At 44.2% G+C, this 21705-nt stretch overlaps 1 protein-coding gene across 1 annotated transcript in view; it reads right to left on the bottom strand.

Moving 5' to 3' along the window:
• The window catches only part of DIS3L2 (DIS3 like 3'-5' exoribonuclease 2), a 179267-nt gene that overhangs the window by 46734 nt on the left and 110828 nt on the right, over positions 1–21705 (bottom strand). Inside the window, exons 13-14 of the mRNA XM_021544264.2 lie at positions 18518–18625; positions 14861–15094 (exon numbers count right to left, since the gene is read on the bottom strand). Coding sequence (XP_021399939.2) covers positions 14861–15094; positions 18518–18625 — 342 coding nt within the window. The remainder of the gene's footprint in view (positions 1–14860; positions 15095–18517; positions 18626–21705) is intronic.

Genomic DNA, 21705 nt, shown 5'->3' with positions numbered 1-21705 from the left:
CACAATGGCCGGGCCCCCCTGGGAAGAGACTGGCTGTGGCGTGGCTGAATTCTGGCAGCAACCTGCTCCCATCCACATTTTCCTAGATGCTCCAGGCTCCTCTGTCACAGGAAAAGAAGGAAGCAGGAGTGGACAGTAGGCAGGAGACTTGACCAGTGGAACAGGTAGCCTGCCCTCCAGCTAGCCCATGGCCAGCTGTCCTCTGGCTCCAACACATCTGCGCTTCAGCAAAGAAGCAATTTCTGCATGTAGGCACTTCAGGAAGGGCTCTGGCAAGGTTCACACTGAAAAAGTGTAAATTCTATGGTACTTTTCTAGGGCCAAATTGATGTCAGACCCATGATGGTGCTGTGGATCTCTGGGTTGGAGTGTGGGGGTAGGATCAGGGAATCCTCTTCCAGTGCTAATGCACAGCAGGCTGTTACAACCCTCTGTTCTGCACTGTGATGAAACATATGTAAGGGGCTCAACATGGTTTATGTTCAGTAGCTGTGGTTTCCAAGCAGTATTGCATTTCTTTAAAATGAAGATACATAGTATTTTAAAACTATTTTTAAACCCAGCCACAGATCTGCAACCTTTTACATCATCCCTCCCTCCTTCCATCAAACCTAAAACATAGCACACAGTCAGAGAAGACCAGCAAGCTCATGTGTGAGAACTTGGCTGCAGGGATCTCGTGTGTACCCATGCACACTCATTCACAGAGGGAAACTCAAAGCTGTAATTCAAGTACAATCTGTGTTAAAGATTATCCAGGATGTATTCCACTATTTACAGGTGTGGGTACCAGCATTCTGTATGCAGGGCAGAAGAATCTAAGAGCTGAAGCAAAGCGTGAGGTTGCTTATTCAACAATCTGCCTCAGCAAGTGTAAGGTTTCCTTCCTCTAGTTCAGCATACAAGCAACCTGATTGTGTATCACCCTAAAATCTCATCACAGCCTTCCCTTGCCAGGACTGCTCCCATCCACACGTAAAGCAAGTCACAACACAACTGAATCTCAAATTCCCCTTTTTAACATACCCTTCCACAAGGCAGTATCAGCTGGATCAGGGAAATCTTACCAAAATCCTTAGAAATTACGTTTATAAGACTTCTGCAAAGGCCTGCTCCCTAGAAATGCCTGTCTGCTGTGAAAGACAGCAGCCCTTGCACAGCTCTCTGAGTTTTGCAGTAGTCTTGCATAAATCAGGCTTTTCAGTTTCCCAGCTTGATGGACTTGGGTGTTTGTTGGGTTAATTTTGTCCAGTCAGCCCTGGAACAGGAGTTGTCCATACCAAAGCAGTAAGTTTTAAAGGCAGAAACCAACACCATATTTTACAGAGACAGTCAAGTTCTTAAAATTAGTTATTTATTCCAACAATATTAAAAGGAAACACACCACTTTCTCAGTCATTTTTCCATTCGTAGTATTTTTATTTTTTTTAAACCCATGAGCCTAATCCCTAATTTTCTATGGAAAAGCTGGAAGGAAAAGATCACAGGGAAGAAGGATCAGCCTGCTAGAGCATCCACTGTGCTTGCTCTCCCTTTGGAGAGGTTGCTGGGCTTATGGTTGAGATTATATTTTTTAATACTTTCTGAAAGTAAATAAATAAATAAAAATCTTTCTAGGCATCGATATTAGCTTGTGAAGGAGACCCAAACAATACACGGGAGGCTAGAAAGAAGCCAGTAAATTCTAAGGGTGTAGAACAGGAGAGGGGATTAAGCCTGGTGATTAAATTAGGCGATGCATGAATACATTCCAATGCACAACATCACTCAAGCACTGGACAAAACATATGGCAACAATGGAGAGCGCTGCCCACGAGGTCACCTTTAATATGATTAGCCATGGACGCCTGAAAGGAGATCTCCCGAGTACCAGCGTGGTAACCCTGCTTTGTGCAGCCTGGAGGAGCTCCCTGTGAAAGCCTTTGAGGCTCCCCGAACCCACACAAACGGCTGCTGTGTGTTCAGGGATGTGCCCAAGTCCACTGAAAGCAGGACACAGACAAAAAAAAGAGCCTTGAGGCCGGGCGAGCATGCTGAGAGTGGTTTTTGTTCCCCACTGACAGGGCAGCAGCGGGAGCAGTCCCCAGGGTGTCCTGCCTGACAGCTGGGTCACCACACGGGCTCTCCTGTTCCACTTGGACTTTTCAACTCTGCCGTCCCGCATTCACCGGCACGGCTCCTCTCTTTGAAGGGGGAGAAAGCGCCTCATCCATCACTGACACCAAGGCAGTTAATTCACTTCTTTACAACTGGAAAGGCTTTTGCTGTGAGCAGGAGGGAGTGCAGGAAGAGTAATGAAATCCAAAAGGGAGCCAAATGATGCTTTCCTCTGCTAGACGCCAGCGCTGGCAGTGCTTGCTGCTGGCACCATCCGTGGTGGGTGAAAGGAGACTCTTTTGTGGTATGCCATTAGCTACATCCAAGGCCCCAGTTCATGTTTACCACAGCCACTGCGTTACTTCACTTGGTATTTTTTTCCAGTCCTGTTGATCATACTGCAGAACTGACCGAGTCCGTTTGGAAGCCTTGCTCACAGAAAGCAGAAACAAATTACTTTTTGAAAAGATTTTTTTTTTTTTCTTTTACAAACCAAACCTCAAGCTCCTTTCCATAAACGCAACCTAAAGCTGAAATCCTCACTTAAAACTGAAAAGCAAAGGTCCATGCTTGGCTTTGCCCACACTCAGCTGTGCCACTCGCCCAGAGAGATGCCACAAGCTATGGGAGCATCCAGCTGCGCTGCCCAGACTGCACAAGAGGGCATCTCATGCTCCAGCACTACCCTGCAGCCCCAGCAAGTAAAACCCCATCACAACTGCAGCCAGCAGGTTGTCACAGGATCACAGAATATTCTGAGTTGCAAGGGATCCACAAGGATCCCCAATTAAGTGAATGGCCCACAGGGGGATCGAACCTACATTATTACCATACTCTGACCAAATGTCCTGTCAACTGTAATGGGAAGAAACACTCCATGACATCAAAGATAATCTTGTGTGAGTCACTCTGCATGACAACCTTGCTGTAATCAGGTGAGCCCTTCAGACTGCTGAACTCTACCCCAGAGGACCTTGGCACACTCAGCTGAGTTCCTCACAAGATTTCTCCAGGCCTTTAGCATTTCAGATTCCAGGCAATGACTAACTGGGGACACGTGAGGGACAGGTCCAACGGCAACTTCTTTCACACACTTTGTATCTGTATGGCTAGAGGGTGAAAGCTGTGGAGACAACCCCATTGCTCTGGCTCACAGGTCCCAGCAGCTACAAAGGCTCAGTGACAAAGCAGCAACAAACACTGCACAGGACTGCTACCAGCTGAGCTCCTGCTACTGCCAGGAAAAGGATCATCTCCTAAAGCCCTTTCCAGTTTTACATTTCCAGCATGCCGTAACTGCAGAGCCTTGACACAACACATGCCAAGCACTGCACTGTCACAGATGACATTCAATAAGCTGGGAGATTCCTACCCTCTCATACCATAGAGTCACCTTTGATCCTTCTAAGAGATCTCTTAGACTCTCATGGAATCTGACAAGACTGAAGATCAAGCCAGTTTCTAATGAGACAAGGCAGATTGTGCAGCTGCACACTAGTTCCAAAAACATTTGGGACAACAGGTACATGAAAGGTTTGGAGGTTTTTCATTTCAAACAAACAAACAAAACCCTTCTCCAAACTCTTCCCTCCTTCACAATAAAATTAATGACGGCTGGGAGAAAAGCCTGTGGTATCACCCATTTCTCGGCCATTCAAGCTCTTTTCAGTAAATCTTCCTCCTCTGAGCTGTGTTTTGTACCCAACTCTGTGCTACCACTATGACAAAGGCTACTTGTAGCAAAACCACTGATCCTCAGTGCTGGGTCTAATGTAAGTTACAGACAATTTTCCTGAAGGGAGGATGCCCAGGTGATGTTACTTTGTCCAGCTGCTTGGGGTTGGGGCAAGTCCTCTGTCCCTGCAGAGCTCAGCTGCAGGTGGCAGCTGTGAGCTCTGAAGAAAGAAGGTCATCCAGTTCACTCCTGAGGAGTATCCATGTCTCCCTATGCACACAAGGACAGGTTTGACAAACCTCTGTCTGCTGGATTTCTTCATGCCAAGAAAAACGTACAACATCGTGTTGGTCCTAGCATGTGAAGAGCAACTGGCTTCTGTGCTGGTCCTGGCCTGTAGAAACTACATTAGAAAACCATATTTCTATCTGGCATCTCCCAGTGCTCATTGTCTGCCCTAGTCTTTATCTCAGAACGCCTGGGATTCTGAGCAATAGCATTCTTCCAGCATGGAGAACCTCAGAGTACTCTCCTGCACTCTTTTAAGGAAAGACACACCTGTTTACTATCTCAGCTGGTTGCAACAGCACCATGTTCATGGTCTTTAAACTGATTTCAAGGAACCTCTATAAATGCTTGAGAATCTGAAGAGATGACCACACTGCCAAAGGGTTTCAAGGCTGGCCCTCTGAGTAAAGGATATTTGTCAGCAGCTCCCCCTGGAATAATGTTATGGATCCACCTTTTACTCCTACCTAAACATGAGAAATCAGTAACTCCCCAGCTCATTTAACCACCTGTATGTTGCCCACTGTCTTATTAAAAAAAACCAAAACAAACAATAACCAAACAGCAAGGCAATGTGAGCACAGCATTCACTTTCAGTAATGTTTGAAAAGAATAAAAAACAGAGAGCTGAAGTGAGAATTCAAAACCTCAAAGTAATTTCAACCATACATACACGAGTAGGGAAAAGTTTATACATGATGCAACAGAAAAAATGACTCACTTTCTGAAATGCCAAAGCCTGTTTTAGTTCATTTTGTCTTCTGTACCTGCTAAACGCATCAATGACTGAGAAATCATTCAATAAATTGCATTTTTTCAAATCCCATTTTAGCTATTTAAGCATTTTATTTCCCAGTATTATAGGTCAGGTTCCACTCTAACATGCTAATCAGAAATAAAGTGCAAGCTGGATCAAGGGGTTTGCTCCTCAGAAAAGCAAGGATAGTCTTGAGATTAAAACAGAGACCTTGAAATTGAGGTGAAACTACAACCCTGAAGTTAATGCAAAACCTCCTGCTGACTCATGGGACTGTGAATTTTTCAGCATCACCCTGAGACACGCAATAAATGACAGCTCTGCAGCCCTCCAGTTCTGCAGGATCAGACAGATCAAACCCATGACAGGGCAGGTTTACTTCAACTGTCAAGGATGGCACAAATTTAATTCTGTTCAGGCTAGGCTGATGTTTTATAAAAAAAGCCAAGAAAAATTGACTGCTTGGTTAGTTTGTATTTCTGTGACAGAAACAAGTTTTACAACTCCAGTTAAAAGAATTACCCACAAAAACCCCTCTACACTGATTTGGCATGGCTGTTTTCTTCCAGATGTCTCAAGTCCCTCATGCCACTCAAGTTCAACAAACTCTTGAGGCTTCTTTCTCACTGCCTCTTGCTTAGTTTTCAAGTGACCACCAATTTAATGGCAGCGCATCACAGATGGGCAATGGACTGTGGCCAGCTTAGTTGGTAAACAATTAGCACAAATGCAAGATATTAGCTATCAGATGAGATCTAAAATAGAAGTATGCTTCTTTCAGAGGGCAAAGTTTAGTAGTGTTGGCAGGTTTAAGGTGTTGACAGTGCAATAACTTGTGAATACACATCTTTGGGGGGAGATGGAGTTGTGCCTCAAGATGGAAACAGGAAACTACAGGAAATGTGTCTCCCACCAGTGAAGGTAGAGCTGCACAAAGGAGGACCACACTCAGGGGGGAGGTCTTCCTCAAATCCCAACTAAGGAATAAGTGCAATGTGGACCAGCAACCTTATCTGAGATGTTCATGCTCCCATTTTACTCAATTCCATATTCAGGGGGAATCCATACTCTGAATTATGTTTGTTTGCTTAAACAACTTCCCTGTTACCACATGAAGATGCAGAAAAGGGCAAGATAAATGATCCAGACTACTCAAGACAGATTCAAAGCCACTTACTTTCAAAACAAACCCAAGAGGTTGCTCAACAAAATGCACTCCACATGAATCACTGCAAACTTTAACAGGACATATAATTTCAGAAGATGTGAGCTTGCACTTGGAACATTTAAAGATAAACCCAAATGTGGACTTTAGGCACTGGTTTCCTCAGCTGGGGCAAGATCAGCTCTGCCCTCAGCTCAGCTGCTGGGATCTTGGCTAAGGCTCCTGTAGTCTCATTTCAGAGGGCTATGAAAACCACAGGTGCTTTCTGAGCTTCTTTGTACTTCAGCATCCATATGCTACGAATGACAAAAGATAAAACATCCCAGGACTCAGGAGTGATCATGCCCAGAAACACCTGATAAAATGAGTTGTGGCCATGCAGTTTTTCCCTTCTCACTTTGGAATTGAAATGAGAAATCACAGAACTGTAATGTCAGAATCTTTCATCTCCTTCCAAATGTTGTTTTTTGTTATTATACAATTAGCCTTTCTTCTATATATTGTTGGGTGAAACTGAAATGGCTCTGACGAAGAGCTGCTGCATCTTCACCTATGGCAGATTGATCACATTTTCAGTTATATCAGTCAACACCCAGTGACTCCATCTAAAGAGGATGATGGATTAGCCTTGCAGTCAACTATAATTAATACCTGAAAAAAAACCCTTGTCAAGTCTTTGTTCAAATACGTGATAAACAGAATCTGGAACAACAAGAGACTTTCTGATGACGTCTGTTCATCACCAGGGAAGAAAAACACCATTAAGTGGAGGGTAAGACTCTCAGAGCAAGGATTGTTTCCTCAGCAGAAAATGTAAAATAAGAATTTCCTCCCAGCACTCACCCCACATGCACCTCTACCCAAACATGTTTTCCTGGGTTTTATTTGTCTTGCTAACAGAGACACTGAAGAACCAGTTTGTTTCTGCTTCATCAAGAACTAGTTTTTCCATCCTGTACCTTTTTCAATATAGCCAGCAGAAGCCACTACATTCCCTATCAATCTCAAAAATACCAGTGAGCAACTTGCTCAGCTGGATCAAGCACTGAATTCTCTGTTCACCTGAGCTATCAGCAGCGCGTTTGGGACACATTCTACCACACTAAGCCAACACAGATGCCCTCTATTTCTCCTAGACATGCTATTTGGCACTGTCTGAGCAGATGACACTAGGCTGTCTATCACAAGGCAAGGGCAAGACCCATCTGTGAACAGTTAATCCATGGAACCAAGAGATGTGTACTTCAGGTGTGAGTTTGGAGCGCTTGCAAACACCTTCAACCTTGCTTGCAGGTCAGAATGCAATGACTGCCAGCTCACCCCCCTTCTACAATGGCTGGTCACCAACTGGATTCAATCAACAGAAAAAGCCCAGCAATTTGGAAGGTCTAATGATGAACTGCCCACTGCAACTCTGTCCCAGGCAAGCAGGAGGGACTTCCATGGGATAGCAGGCTTGGTCCTGGCACACATAGGCAAAGCCCAAGAACTGAAAATAATGGGGAGAGAGGCTACTTGTGAAACACTCCAATTGCTTCTGCACTGCAGAGATGTGCTGGCCACAGTTCAGCCCTCTTTGTTTCTCTGCTCTGAATTGTGAGATGTATCTGCTGGAGAACCAGGATAAAAAAGCCCCGTCCTTAACAGAGCCAGCAACACAGCAGAAACAAAGAAGTACCAGTTCTTATTCAACAGGCATCAGTAATGAACATGAGATGAAGAGAATGGTCAGCATTGGCCCAAGGCACTGGATTTGGCAGGGGAATCAGATAAACTGACAGCTCTGCCACCAACACACCATGTGAGCTTGGGCAACTGCTTCACCTCTTCATACCAATCCCATTGTCTGGAAGGATGGAGCCAGCCTCCCCTCTGATACTTGCTCTGAGGCTAGCAGGTGAAAGAACAACTAACACTTCTGCTGTGTCACACAGCACCTCAAAATTAAAGAAAAATACCTGTTTTTTACAGAGAAGTTCCTCAGTTTGCACGTCTGTGATAGATTTAATAGAACTCAAGGGTTAAGCTGTGTTTGTTTAGAAGAAAACCACTCGTACATCACCGGAGGTCTTGAATATCTGAGCTAGTGGCTGGAATACTTTCTCCGGGAAGAATAAAGTCATAACCCACTCTTGCATTACTGATGGTAAATTAATGCCAGAGCACCACTGTGTGGGGAGCTCCTTCCTGGCTGTGTTTGCCCAGACATCTGGCTGCAGTGGCTCCCAGCACAATGCTCCACAGCCGAGCCCTGTGCTCCAGCATCCGACTCTCCCCTCCTGCCGGAGCCAGCTCGACCATTTCACCACCTGCTCCTGCTGGGACACAGCTGCTCGGCTCGGAAAGAGCCATCGGGGAACGGTGGGACATGTGCAAGGACATCAATCCTACTCACACCCCTGGGAAGATTTCATTAAAATCCCAGGGCAAAAGACTAGATTCAGAGAGCTTTCCACTCAAAATCCTAATTTAATCAAATTATTTTAAAACCTCCTGGCAATGCAAACATTTCCATGCAAGCAGAGAGATGCTCAGCCAACATATAACATGATATAACATGATATAGCTCTCTATAACATGATCCCAGAACACCTCCATCCCATGTGGATCCTCGGCGTGTGTGCAAACTGCCGACCTCAGCTGTAGCAGCTCCTGATCACAGTGGTGACAGCTCGTATTTTCCTGCCAAGCACCATGTTCCTCTGTGGTACTACAGGGAAGACATGCTGAAAATCCTCCCTACTTTTCTGACACACCTTTGTACAGGAGTTTTGGGTACTCCTGCTGGAGAGTACCATTCCCCAGGAGGAAGCTATGGCCTCAGATGCTCATTTTGATATATTAACTGGGGCTACACAAAAGACATAAAATCCCCAGAGGAAATTAATCTCCAAGCACATCCAGCATTCCCCCAGCTGCCTTTTGTATCACACAGTATAAGTAACTATCCATAATGATCGTATAGCACCTGCTGTCCCCATTCTGGGTTTCAGTGATGTCTCTTTAACCAGACATCAAAGAGAAGGAGCAGACAATGGTGGAATTGTGATAGGAAGTGAATAGTGAAAGCTCCTTGTCAGTCTGAGTTTCCATTTATCTCACAGCCCTGTACATGCTGCCCACCCTGCCTCTGCTGGCATGTTCATGCACTTTTGCTGTAACAGCCTCTTTAGAGAGGTATCATAGCAGTTTTCAGGCTTTTATAGATGGGCCTTTTGAATTTTCTCTTGCACCAAAGCCAAGTGCCCAGCCAGGTACCTACACCTCAACCTACCCAGATGGAACCAAATCCAAGATGAATTTGGTACCAACATCATATGCCATGCAATGAGCACCACTAAGAGAGACTGACCAAGAGATGTAGACCCTGCTCTAGTCAGGGGCTGGAGAAAAGCCATTTACTTCTCCCTTGAACAGTCCATGCACTCAATGTGCAGGGCTAGCACATACAGCATCCTTGGACAGAAAACTTAAGGATCACTCTAGGGAGTAGTCAAGCCAGGACAAATCTTTCTGCCCCAACAGCATTTTAAGACATAAATTTAGAATGTGCTAGTAAAGGAAACATCTCAAACTGAAGTCTGTGCAACATTATAGCCCTTTTCTGCCCCATCTAAACACGTCTTCCAACCCTAAGTCTTCCATTCATATACTAATTAACTGTATTTTGTACACAATGACTGTTTAACCAGGATAAAAATATTTATTACTTTCAAAAAGCAAGAATAAAAGAGCTGAATGCTTACTATACAGATATCAGGCAGGAAATATGACAAAACAATTTCCCATAATTATTTCCAGCAGTTGCTCATATTGGAAAATTTTAATAATGAGAGCAATTAATTTCTGGTTCTTAAGATTTACAATTAAATAGCATTAGCAACGACAACTGTCTAAAAATACATGTTTCAGTGCTATCCCATTAGCCACAACCAAAACCAAAATCTCCCAACACAGAGTGTCACAGGCAGCGTCCTTCCTCCTCCTCGCTTTCCATGTGTGAGTGCCTTGAGTCAACTTCTCAGAGCCATTTGCACCAAGTAGGCAGACTAGGTTCTTAGGGCTTCAAAAACTATACAGAGCTGGCTACTAAATCCTGTATGTCACATACCTGGGTGGATTGGAGCTGGCATTCTGCACACATCTTGGTGTTTGGGACCCTTGTGCTTGTTTCCCTATGTTTCCTGAAGCTCTATTAAATGCTCTCTTACTTTAGCAGTACCACCAGTCTTAAATAAAGAAAGCTATTCTCAAAGATCACAGATTTCCTTATCCTCAGCAGCCATGGGACAAAACCATAGGTCTCCAGCATCCCAGAGCTACAACAATACAATTTTTACTATATCTAAGTTACTTAAAATAATACAGACCCACATGGAACAGCAACCCTTGCTCACATGACAAGACAATGGCATCATACACAAGCTGGGAGCAAGCAGAAGTGAGACTATTCAACACTTAAATTCGTGTAACACTCTCATCTTTGTCGTTTTTGTCCTTTTTTTCCTTCCCTTTTCCCACACACCTGCAAAGCTAAATGTCTGTTTTGCAGAAAACAAGGAGAAAAGCAAACAATTCAGTGCCATTAACTGGTACAATGGAAATGAACTTTGGGTTGTTCTCACAGGGAACTTTGGTCAATGCTGATGTTTTGAGCACCCAGGTATTAAGTGTGCTGGTAAAGGTAGAATCACTGGCACAGCTCACAGAGAGTTGTCATAGAGACAGATCAGCATCCCGGGGTATTCTCATTTTAAAAAGGCATAGAAATCCTTTTTAACCTGTCTTCCTGTAGGCATCTGTCCTCGTGATTCATTTCTAAACTGCTGAGGCCAAAGGAGAACCATTTATCAGCACGTCTCCTCTAGGCAGGCTGGAGCTAAGAAGCTTTTCTGCAAACTTGATGGTTTTTGCTGAAAGCAAGTTTCTATCTGATTCTCTGGCTAGTGTTTCTAAAAGCTGTGGGCTGGGGAAGTGATCCAGCTTCAAAGTAACCTGGCCAGGAAAAAAAAAATGGAAAACTGTGAGTTGTGCTCACTTTGCTTTTTAAACCAGGTCAGATCTCTGCTCCAATTCATAGACTGGGTACACCAGGAGCTGTGAGAAGACAGCACAGGGCTGGCATTTCATGGTCCTTTGCAGGAAGGAGGTGTTGGGAGGGGGAAGACAATATTGTAAAATACCTGAACATTTTATTTTAGTCACACACAAGACTTCTTGCCTTTGCACCTAAAAGCTGCAGCTCTGAATGAGAAAGCAAAGAAATACATTAATCTCTGTCTGTGTGGACAAAGTTTCATAAGCTTCTTAGCTGTTGAAGGTGCAAAGTCTTTAAACCTTTAAAACTCAGCTCAGCTGCTTTTAGGAACTAGGAAGCTGGCAGGCAGCACAGGAAACCATATTCTAGGGAAAAAGCTCCAGAAGGGGCCTATAGGGACAGCTGGATCCCCACAGAATGACAAACACGGTCCTCAGACCCAAGGTCCAATGCAGCAGGATTCCTGCAATGACAGCAGGATTCCCAGACCTCTGCAGAGGCATAAAAGAAACTGGGGAGTGGGGGGAAAGAGTGGGTCACAGGTATGTAGGTAAAATTCACAGCCAGGCTCAAATTAAAGCAAGAATTCAAAATTACACAGCCCCAGGAGACACACATATACTGACACTGAACCCACAAATCCTAAGCTTTCCAGACTGTGTACTATCTCTGTAATGTCTCACAGTCTTCTGTGTGACCCAGATATGTGATTCCAAAGCTATTAAAATATATGTTTTTTTATATAGAAGAATATTTATATTATATAGAATAATGTGTACATATATTTGTGTGTGTGTGTGTATTCTCCACACCCCAATGGATGAAGAATATTTATATATATATATTCTTCATCCGTTGAGCTATGGAGATTCCTGCTTCTAAAATTGCTGCTAAAAGATAAAACTATGGGCAAGCAGATGCTGCTCTCACATTAGGTCATAAAAAATCAGCAGTGACATTCAAAGAGGAAACATTCTTCTCAGCCCAGCAGGACCAGCCTGACACTGCTGCATCCTACTGGAGCCATCCTGTGTCAAGTCCAAGGAGCTCCCTGGCCAGCCAGTATTTCTGCAGTTATAAAGATATGCCCATGAATGGCTTCATCTGAGAAACATTCTTCGTTTTGGGGAATAAATCCTAAACTGCATAGATACTATGGGACAAATCAGTATTGTTCCAAAGAGAAAACTGAGGCAGACAGGGAGAGCACCAGCTCTAAGCCACCACAGCCAGTGGCAAAGGAGGATGAGAGATTCTTTCCCCCAGGATTTTCTTAATACCAACAGGAAGCAGAAGAACACTTCACACTGAAAAATGGCAGGGTGGAAGTAAGCAAAAGAAGTCATCACTGTTCCACCAGGAGTTACCCCATGGTAGAACTCTCAAACATAACACAATGTATAGGAAGAGGGCTCACATCCCCTGGAAAAAAAAAGCACAGGAGTCATCCATGCTCAGCCACCTCCTCCCTTAAGACTGTGAGATGATCATTTCCTTCACTCACAGATTTATTTGGAATCCGATAATTCATTGCCCCAAGCTTCCTGCTGGAGTTTGTCTTCCATTGTTCAAGATTTACGTTACTCAACAGGAAATCAGTGAGAGGTCCAGTGATTAGAAAGGTGTATTTCCCATTTGGACCCACCCTTGCTTGCTCACTTGAGGCTGGAAGTGGGACATGGCACACAACTGTGCCCATGGGAACTCAGGGAACTGGGGAAGCAAGAGTAGAGGAATTTGTCTCCTTCTATTAAGGGACACAGATTGCTTTGTCCTGCCATATGCCACTGGCCATGTCCCCAAACCTGTCCCTCACACACTCTTCATACTCAGGCCTTGGAGCAAGACTTTCTCTATGGGCTGGAGAGGGTGTAGTTTATCAAAATAAAGCTATCAGGGCAGTACTTGACTAAGTGTGGTGAAAGTGTCCCTTGATGTAAAATACGCTTCCTTCTCAAAGACCATTACTTTGACATTCTTGCCAGAGGAGAGAGATTCTGCACAGTGTAAAGTGCCACTTGTGAGATATAACTCAGTTTATCATGATGGTTTGAACTAAGCTGAGCAGGAATCAACGGCCTCTGGTGCCCTTAGCTGTGGTTTTTAATCCCAATCTCACAAATGATGCTACAATATGTTCTCTTTAATGGCTCCTCTGTAGGAGCACAGAGCAAAACAAAACACAGCTAATCTTTTATGGGCTATCACTGGAACAGGATGCTTCCCTGGCCAAATCCTCTGATTGAAAATGTCACAGCTGGTTTAAAACATATTCCCCCTGAGGTTAGTTTGATAACAGGTAACTCAACTCAGAAGCACACAGCTAGCAGTCAGCACTACACTCTAACAGTGACTTGTGGAAGGCAGCTGGTGACCTTTCTGGGCCACAGCTCCCAGTCACCATGGACCCTTTTTCCAGGCCAGATAGCTCCAAGCCTTCCCAGGCAGCTAATCTTGTGCAAAAGCTGTGATTTTTATGTTTCTCTAGCATTCAGGGTGTGCTTGGGAACAAAAGCCCAGTTTATTAGCAATTTTACACTAAACCTCAAAGAAGAAAGTCTCTGTTCCAGAAAAGGCTTGAGAAAACTTCAAAGTGGAAGTTTGATTTCCAAAAAATAATTTTCAAATTAATTTAGGGGGACCTTAAGCAAATGTCCTTGCTCCAGGCTCACTTAAATGTGCTGAACCAAGTCCTCCATGACCTCCTACAACAGATGTAGGCAAGATAGCCTCAGATACTACACTGCCTACAGCAGAAGGTTTATCCTAAAATAAAAAACTCCTCTGCTGAAACTCAAGATACAAATTTGTCATTCTGTCCATCTTAGACATGGGGGAAAGGACATTGCCTCTTCTTCACAGCAGCTCCACCAGAATGATGGGGAAGGCCACAGATTATAGACACTTCTTGCTCATGTTGCTCTGCAATAATTTCTCTAAAATTTGACTTTCTTGCAATTGGAGACAACACCACAATGCTGAATAAAATGGAAGAGTTACAACATATGTCTTACATACAATAGCCCTGTTTACACCACTCCTAGTTTCTTTCTCAGCAATATCCTTATGTTGACTCACACTCCTTTTGCAAAATGAAACAATAGAGCTTCCTTATATTAAGAGGTTATTTTGTCTACTGCTCAGGAAGACCACTGGGTTCTAGCAATTACTGGAACCTCTTATCCACAAAAACTATCATAAGCCACCTAAGAGCAGCTGAACATGATGCAAAAGTATTTTTTGCTGTGATAGCCTAAAATATCTGGATCTCCTTGTAAAATAGAAATGACACATACCACTACTGATACAAGATTATTTAAATCACCCTAGACAGAAACCCTCCCCACTAGCATTTTTTCCTCTGAAACACACCCAACAGTTACAAGTAGGAGCTTAGATAACATTTAGCCATTTTCCCAGCACAGAGAACTGCTATGAAAGCTGTAGAAAACAAGAATATTGCAAGCATAGAAAAAAATGTGGAGGATGAGCCTTTCCCAGTGAAATGTGCACTAATATCTGAACTGCATGATAATGAAGGACACTGTCATGATTTGTTTCACTCTATGAATTACCCAGTCCAACAGGGTTTTAGGATTTTGAAAAATGCTGGAAAATGGATCACTCCTTAAAAAACAGGGATTTTTTTCTTTTCATCCTACTTACTGCTTATGGTACATAATTTAATGCCACTCTTAAGACAACACTGGCGCTCAAACCTGACTTTCTGTTCCAGCCTTGATTTTACCCTTTGAGTTTTCAGACTGGCCAGGAAATTCTTAGAGAGTACAAGGTGAAATTGCTTTGGTGAAGGCTGAAGGGGCTGGACTTACTCCTTACCTGGTCTAAGTGCAGGGCACCCTCGGTGAAGCGCTGCTTGCGCAGGCGCTGCGCGACTCGATGCAGGCTCAGCACAGCCTCCTGGATCTCGGCTATCGAGTGCTCAGGTGAGACAGGGGGGAGCTCTTCAGGTGACAACACCTTCCCAGGGCTGTCAATCATGCTCTGGGCATGGTCATAGCTGAGCTTCATGCAGGAGCAGATGACCGTCCGCCCAAACCACTCCTCGAGGATCTGCAAAATTGCCACATGAAAATTGATTTGAGGACTCATTCTTCCAGTGCACAAAAGCTTGGGATGCTGCACAAACACTGGGAGGGATGACAGCAGACTTCCCCTCTACCTGTGATCTCTGAGTGAAGATCTTGTCCTACCGAGACCTTCAGGTCTTTTGCCCATGCAGATTCTCTAGCATCTAGTAATGCAAGTATATGCAAGTAACAGGTAACAATATATTGTGCATTTACATAGGAGACTGCTTGGATCTCCCTCCTCTGCCTGACTTCCCCTCTCCACAGAGCTCCAAGAACTACAGACCATGTGGGAGCTGAAACCAGTCTGTTGACTCACAGGTTACCAGGTGCAGGAGTGACAAGCAGACACACACATGCCAGAGAGGTTCTCCTGCCTAAAACACAGAAGAATGACTTAAAGTCTGGCCACCAGGGCACGAGGGGCTGGCCTTAAAATATTGTTTTCAGGAGTACTGCAGGAACCCCAACATCTGACTAGCACTTGTGAAAGTGTCTGAGTAGGAATTCAGTAGGTCTGGAGGAGAGAGGGACAGTCACTGACTCCTTGCTTCTCTGATCATGTCCATGGTTCTAGGTCCAAACTCAAGCCAGGAACCTTTCTGGGCTTCGAAACTACTTTGGAATTGAGAGGAAAATATTCAATAAGATGCTTATAAAATTATTTTATTTTAAACTAGAAGCCTCCCTAAAAGAATAGCAATGTAAAAGTAGGAATTCAGAATTATTTCCTAAAGCAGACAGGAAAACCTATTTTCATCTGAGATATATAAGAGAATCAATCCAGCAGCTCATCAAGACAGTGATAAAGTGCTGAGGGACATAGGCAGAAGGATCTTCACAAAAGCAAAGAACATTGGCATGAAGGGCTCTGGAGACAGATGGAGTTTGTGATAAACCATTCAATGCACAGGTGCTCAGAGAATGATTGAAGAATTGTAATTCTGCCTTAGCTGCCAGTGTCACCTTACCCCTTCATCAGCCCAACAGGGCAAGGTAAATTCTGCAAGTGACAGTGTCCAGGGAGAGGAGTGAGCTCTCTGTGACAGCCTCATCAAGGACACTGCTTCAGAGACAAACATTCCTCTTAACAGGAAGGGACTGATTCCCAAAACACCTTTGCTGCTTCCTTTCCTAATACATCACAGAGGAGCTTTATAACTCAGCAATTCAGAGCTCTGAAAGTCACAGGCTTTTAAGCTTATTTCTACCTTGAAAGTGCTTTAGTAGCAGAGATGCAGCAAGTAGCATCTTGTAATATAAAGTGCTCTGACCATCAGCTCATGGTTATTCTCTGTGTCTCTTCCTCTGTGCTGTGGAGAAAGAAAGGAAGAGAAAGCCACAAAGCTGGACAGAGATGTTGTGACAGTGGTGAGTGGTGGCAGCACCTGCTCTGTATTCTGCTCCATTTGCTCAATGCAGTTCAGCTTCTTATGGTGATGGGGGATGCGTGTCCAGTAGGAACACTTCTCCTTTGGAAACCAGTTCTCCTTTGGAAACCCCAGCAGGAGAATGGGCAAGCTCCCATGGGCTGGCCCATGTACCATGGCTGAGGGATGGGCAAGGCACAGTGGAGGAGCAGCATCTGGGGGTTGTGGGCTGGGACCTAGAGATTACAATGAGTAGCCCACAAGATCAGTGTGCAAGGTCTCTCCCATCACAGCAAACCTGGTGCACCCAGAGTCCACAGAGCACCAACATCTAAAGGATTTCTAAAATTATGACAAGGTTTCCCCACTTCTGCCTACTTTTGAGAAAAACTCATGGTCCTGAGCAATACCCTGTCCTCACTGTCATTGCTCTCATGGCTCTCCACCAGCAGCTGAGGTTCAAGGGCTGTGCTGGGGCCTCTGACTCACCTCCCTTTCACCCAGCAGACCATGGGGGAGCATGTGATCCTGTTTGCACTGAGATACAGGTATAGTAACACCTAGAAATACCAGCTTTCAGAAGAATGCCCTCCTGGGAAAAAGCCCTACTACCACTTTTCCTCTTGGAAAGAAAAAATTCTTCTCCAGTCTTCACCTGACATCCACATCAAGTGACCTCAAGTAAGACTAACCCTGAAAAGCCTTGTAGGAGAAACCAGTTTGCTGAGATGGCCACAGGCAGTCTGCTCTCCCAGGGACAGCATGGCCACAGCCCACACCACTCAATTCAGCTGAATGCTACAGCTCCTCTATTTTCCCTCTGGTCAGACAGGGTTGGATTGAGCACTGCTTGAAACACAGCAGATATATTGCATGGGACAAGAGACAAGATGTAATTAAAGGCTTATTTTAATTAAGACTTGACCTTTAGCTGTTCAAAGACAACTCAGAGTCAATAAAAGCTCTACCTAGTAGCTACTCTTAAAGGTCTCATGAGCAATCATGCTGTTGCTACAGGAAGGGGAACACTTTTCACAGCAGAAAAATACAACACACCTAAGTGCCAGAGCAGAGGTTCACTGCAGAAATGCAGAATCAGGACTGCAACTGTATTTTGCTAAAGCACAAAGATAGATTCAGCATCCTTTAGAGCAGCTGGGACAATAATAAGGAGGTGAATCTTAGTGAAAAATTATCAAATTGGCACAAGAAATACTGTCTACAGAAAGAGTTGTATATGAGCACGAGTTGTATATGTAACAACAATGGTTAAAAAACCTCTGAGTACAAAAAGTGTATTTTGCACAGACTGAAGAGTGCTCTGGTACTGCCAGTCTTTAGTCCTCCCTGATTAGTAAGGGGAGATTAGTAAAAGGACCCTGTGATCACCAGAGAGAAGATTTTAGGGTAACAAAGAGTGTGGGAGAGAAATAGGGAGGGGAGTGGTGGTGGGGAGCTGAAGGCAGCTCAGTGCATCAACAAACAGCCTCACCAACTGCTCCCTGGAAATAACACATGCAGAGGGGATAGAGCCATGCCTTTGCTGAAGGGCTATCATGCTTTATTTGGATAGATGTCATTTGCAGCTCTGAAGAGGAATTAAACAGCCTGTTTACCAGAGAGGCCACAGAGGCAATACTGCTGCATCCGCCGCACTGCACAACTGCCTGTGAGCACGAGGCAGGCCTGGAGTCAGGGCACATCTCATCCCACCCAAACCATTAGCTCTGAATTGCTGCTGGAGGTAAGACATTAAATGGTTGGGTGACCTGGCAAGGAGCAGGACATTCTCCATTCCTGAGACTCATACAAATATTCATCCCTTCCCAACAATGTTGAGGGATTATTCCAGTTAGAAATTCCACTGTATGTCATCAGCAGGACAAGACACAGGGACAATCCTACATCCTCCAGTATTTTTTCACCTTTCCTAGCCACCTGAGTGTTGAGGGATGACATTTTTACCACTACAAGAGCAGGGACTGGCCACCAAGGGAGGACTGATTAGCAGGGTGACTGCCTGCTGCCTAAGGTACCTTGCCTTCCGGAGTCAACTTCCAAATCACAGAGAATGTCAGTCTGTCTTGCATGGGATTGAGACTGCAGAGCTCCTCACAGAGCAGCCTGGGAAGCATTGGGATCACCTGCAAGAGAAGAGAGCCTTGGTGAGACACAAGCTTTTAGTGTGGACAAGCTTCCCTGACCAGCTGGTAAAGAGAAAATGTGTTAAGCTGTCAACATCACGTTCTCTGTGGCAGGAGTGGCCACGTCACAGCTCTGGGATGCATCAGCCATGCCAGAGCTGTATCACATGGCAGACAGCGTGCTGGCATGGAATGAGGAAATAAACCAAATCCTCTGAAATGAGAGGATTTCAGACATGGCTAGGGCCACCAACATCCACATCAGTCCCGTCCCTCAATAAGACCAGAGGCAGTTTTAAGTCTCCAACCTGGGAATCATTCCCAGTGCTCCCCTCTGAAGAATGGAGGGGAGTAATGTGCATCCTTGGTTATGCAAACAGTTACACTGCAACTTTTAAGGTCACAAAGTTCGCTCTGTTTTCCACTTCTTTGGCACTGAAAAGAATGAGGAAGGGCACATCAGGAAATTTAGTGTTGAAGAAACATGGTCCTGGCATTCAGGAGGTGAAGAGGTTGGATTGGAGAACCAGGTTTCTTGCTTTCCCACTGAATACCATGTAACCAAGAAGTAAATTAAAGTCTGCTCTCTGTAAAGCATAAATTAAACCTCTCAGGCAACACAGGAGCCATGCTTGGCTTCAATAAAGATTGAACCATGCTTTACAGCATAGACAGGAACTTGTAGATGTAGGTGAGATAAACAAAAGTACCTGTGTTATGACTATTAACCATGCTGTTTGCAAATGGAGAACAATTACTTTATTATACTCAAAATTTGAACAAAATTTATGTCAGCCAACATAAATTTCTGCAGGATTTTTAACCCATGTCCTAATTCCTTACAATTAATGAATACTTCTGCTGCTGAACGTTGAATTACCAAATCCCAAATTACTCACCTGACTACACCAACAAAGCTAAAGCTTTTGAGCATATTCATGCTAGAGCAAACCTGAGTAGCTCCAAGGGTTTCCACCATCCCTGAGTTATTTCCTAAGTGAAGTCTGTATTAAAGATAATTTTTAGCAGCTGCTTAATGAAGCAAAACTCATTATTTGAGTTCCACTTCTGACTTCCCTTCTCATTATTTACCTTTGTGAAGAAGCAATAACTGCCCTCAAAAAACCACTACATTACTCCTATGGTCTATTTTGAGTGGCAACATGGAATGGTGCTGTTCAGAAAAACAGGGAGAAATGCTCTATTTGTGTGCCGTAAAGTAATTTAGCTATTTAATTTAGTTTCCATTTTGACAGCTCTGTGTGCCAGCCTGTAAATATAGGACCAGCAGGAAGCTGACTGGCATACAAATCCCAGCTCTTCCAAACTCTGACACCTATTTAGTGATTCCAGAGATAACTTTTTCTACCTGGAGGCAGGAGAACCACTGTTCTTCAAAACAGGATGAAAAAACAGTCTCAGGTGCCTGTTTTCTCCTCAGGTGCACCCACTTTACACTTACCTTTTGCTTTGAAGGAAAGACTTAAAATATTTAATCATATTTGTTGTTTGGCACCAGAAAATTGCTATAAATCCCTTCTAACTGTGGTGCACAGTAGTGCCAAAAGGTTAAATGTATGGTCTGGGGCTCTCAGGGGTCACACCATGAATCAGCAGCCCTGGTTCTCTGGAAGGTCACAAGGGCACAGCTTGTGATAAGCTGTTTCCTGCAACACAAAGGCTGCCAGCTCTGTTACTGCAGTTGCAAACAGAATGTTAACAATACTGCTACATTCATAACTCACTGCCCAGTACGTGAGCCTGCCCATGCTGCCTGGAAGGACCTGCACCACAAGGGTATAAATTCAGTGTGATGCTAACCCATATCAGAAAAGAGAGAAAATATCTTTACAGATTCTGGGAAATCCCTGCCTGCCTAAGATCACCCAAGACCACCTTAAGACCCAGAAGTTCAGGTCACAGTGAACAAAGTGCTGGTAATTTACTAAAAGTTCCCATGCCCTTTCCCACCTGAATTAAAAGCTGCTTTTCTCTCTGTCCCCAACTCTGATCATCTGATAGTGATCTGTACTTACTGAATATTTGTGTGCCTTTGCACATCCTCTTTCCCTTCACATCTCCTGGAGCAATACCAGTTTGCTAGAAAAATGCCTACATGGAACACAAAAGCCCATGCTCGCTTTAAGTGTACTCGAGTAGGATTAATATCCGATTCAAGAGGCTGTAATTCAATGGAAGGGCTTTCAATGATGTGAAACATAAGCAAAGCTTTAACTCAGATCATAATTACAGCACTAAACACTCACCAAGCAATTAGCTCTAACAAATCTACTGTTAGGGAAGCATCAGCCTGTGTTACCTTTGTTTTACAGGAGAGAAACTTTAGGCCAAGTAACTTAACCTAAGCCACGGAGGAAGTCTCATGGGAGAGTAAGAATGCAATCAACCTTTTCCTGGGCTCAGAAAACACATACATAACATAACCTGACCTTGCACTGAAGGTATTTCAATTTATTCCACCTTACTGAATTAAAAGAAACCTGTTTCCAGCACCACAACAGTCTTGGCTGACCGCCTCCTGCTTTAACATCATGATTCCTCTTTACCCTCTACATGGAGTATAAACATACTGTCACAAGGCACAGGAGTTTAAGTTATAAATATACATTTACTTTTTCCTTAACATGTTACAGTCACAGCCTGAAAGGATTCCCAGTAACTGCAAGCCCAGCATTTAACATACAAAGATGTCACAATTGTGTCACACTCAGAAAGCAAGATGTTCCAGGAGTGATCCCAGGGGCTGCCCAGAGGAACTCTGGCAACAGGATTATCTCCATCTCTTTCTGACAGAGACACGGGATGAGAGATTTCCCTAAGCACATCTTTAATGTCCAGATTTGCAGAATATCAGAGTTGTGTCGAATTGCCTTGAATAATCCAGAGGTTGCCCGACACCTTTTTAATGCTCTGCCCTTCCCGTGACTGTCTGCCAAGAGCCAGCAGTGGCTGCCAGCTGTCCTGTGGAGTGCCAGGGCATGCAGGAATCCAGCAAGCTGAAATGCTGCCGAGGGATAGCACCTCCAGTGGGAAGTGGTTTCCTTGGCAAATTGCTACGG

The sequence above is a fragment of the Lonchura striata genome, chromosome 10 (assembly GCF_046129695.1).
Source record: "Lonchura striata isolate bLonStr1 chromosome 10, bLonStr1.mat, whole genome shotgun sequence".
Classification (NCBI taxonomy): domain Eukaryota; kingdom Metazoa; phylum Chordata; class Aves; order Passeriformes; family Estrildidae; genus Lonchura; species Lonchura striata.
This window is presented reverse-complemented; position numbering and strand designations above follow the sequence as displayed.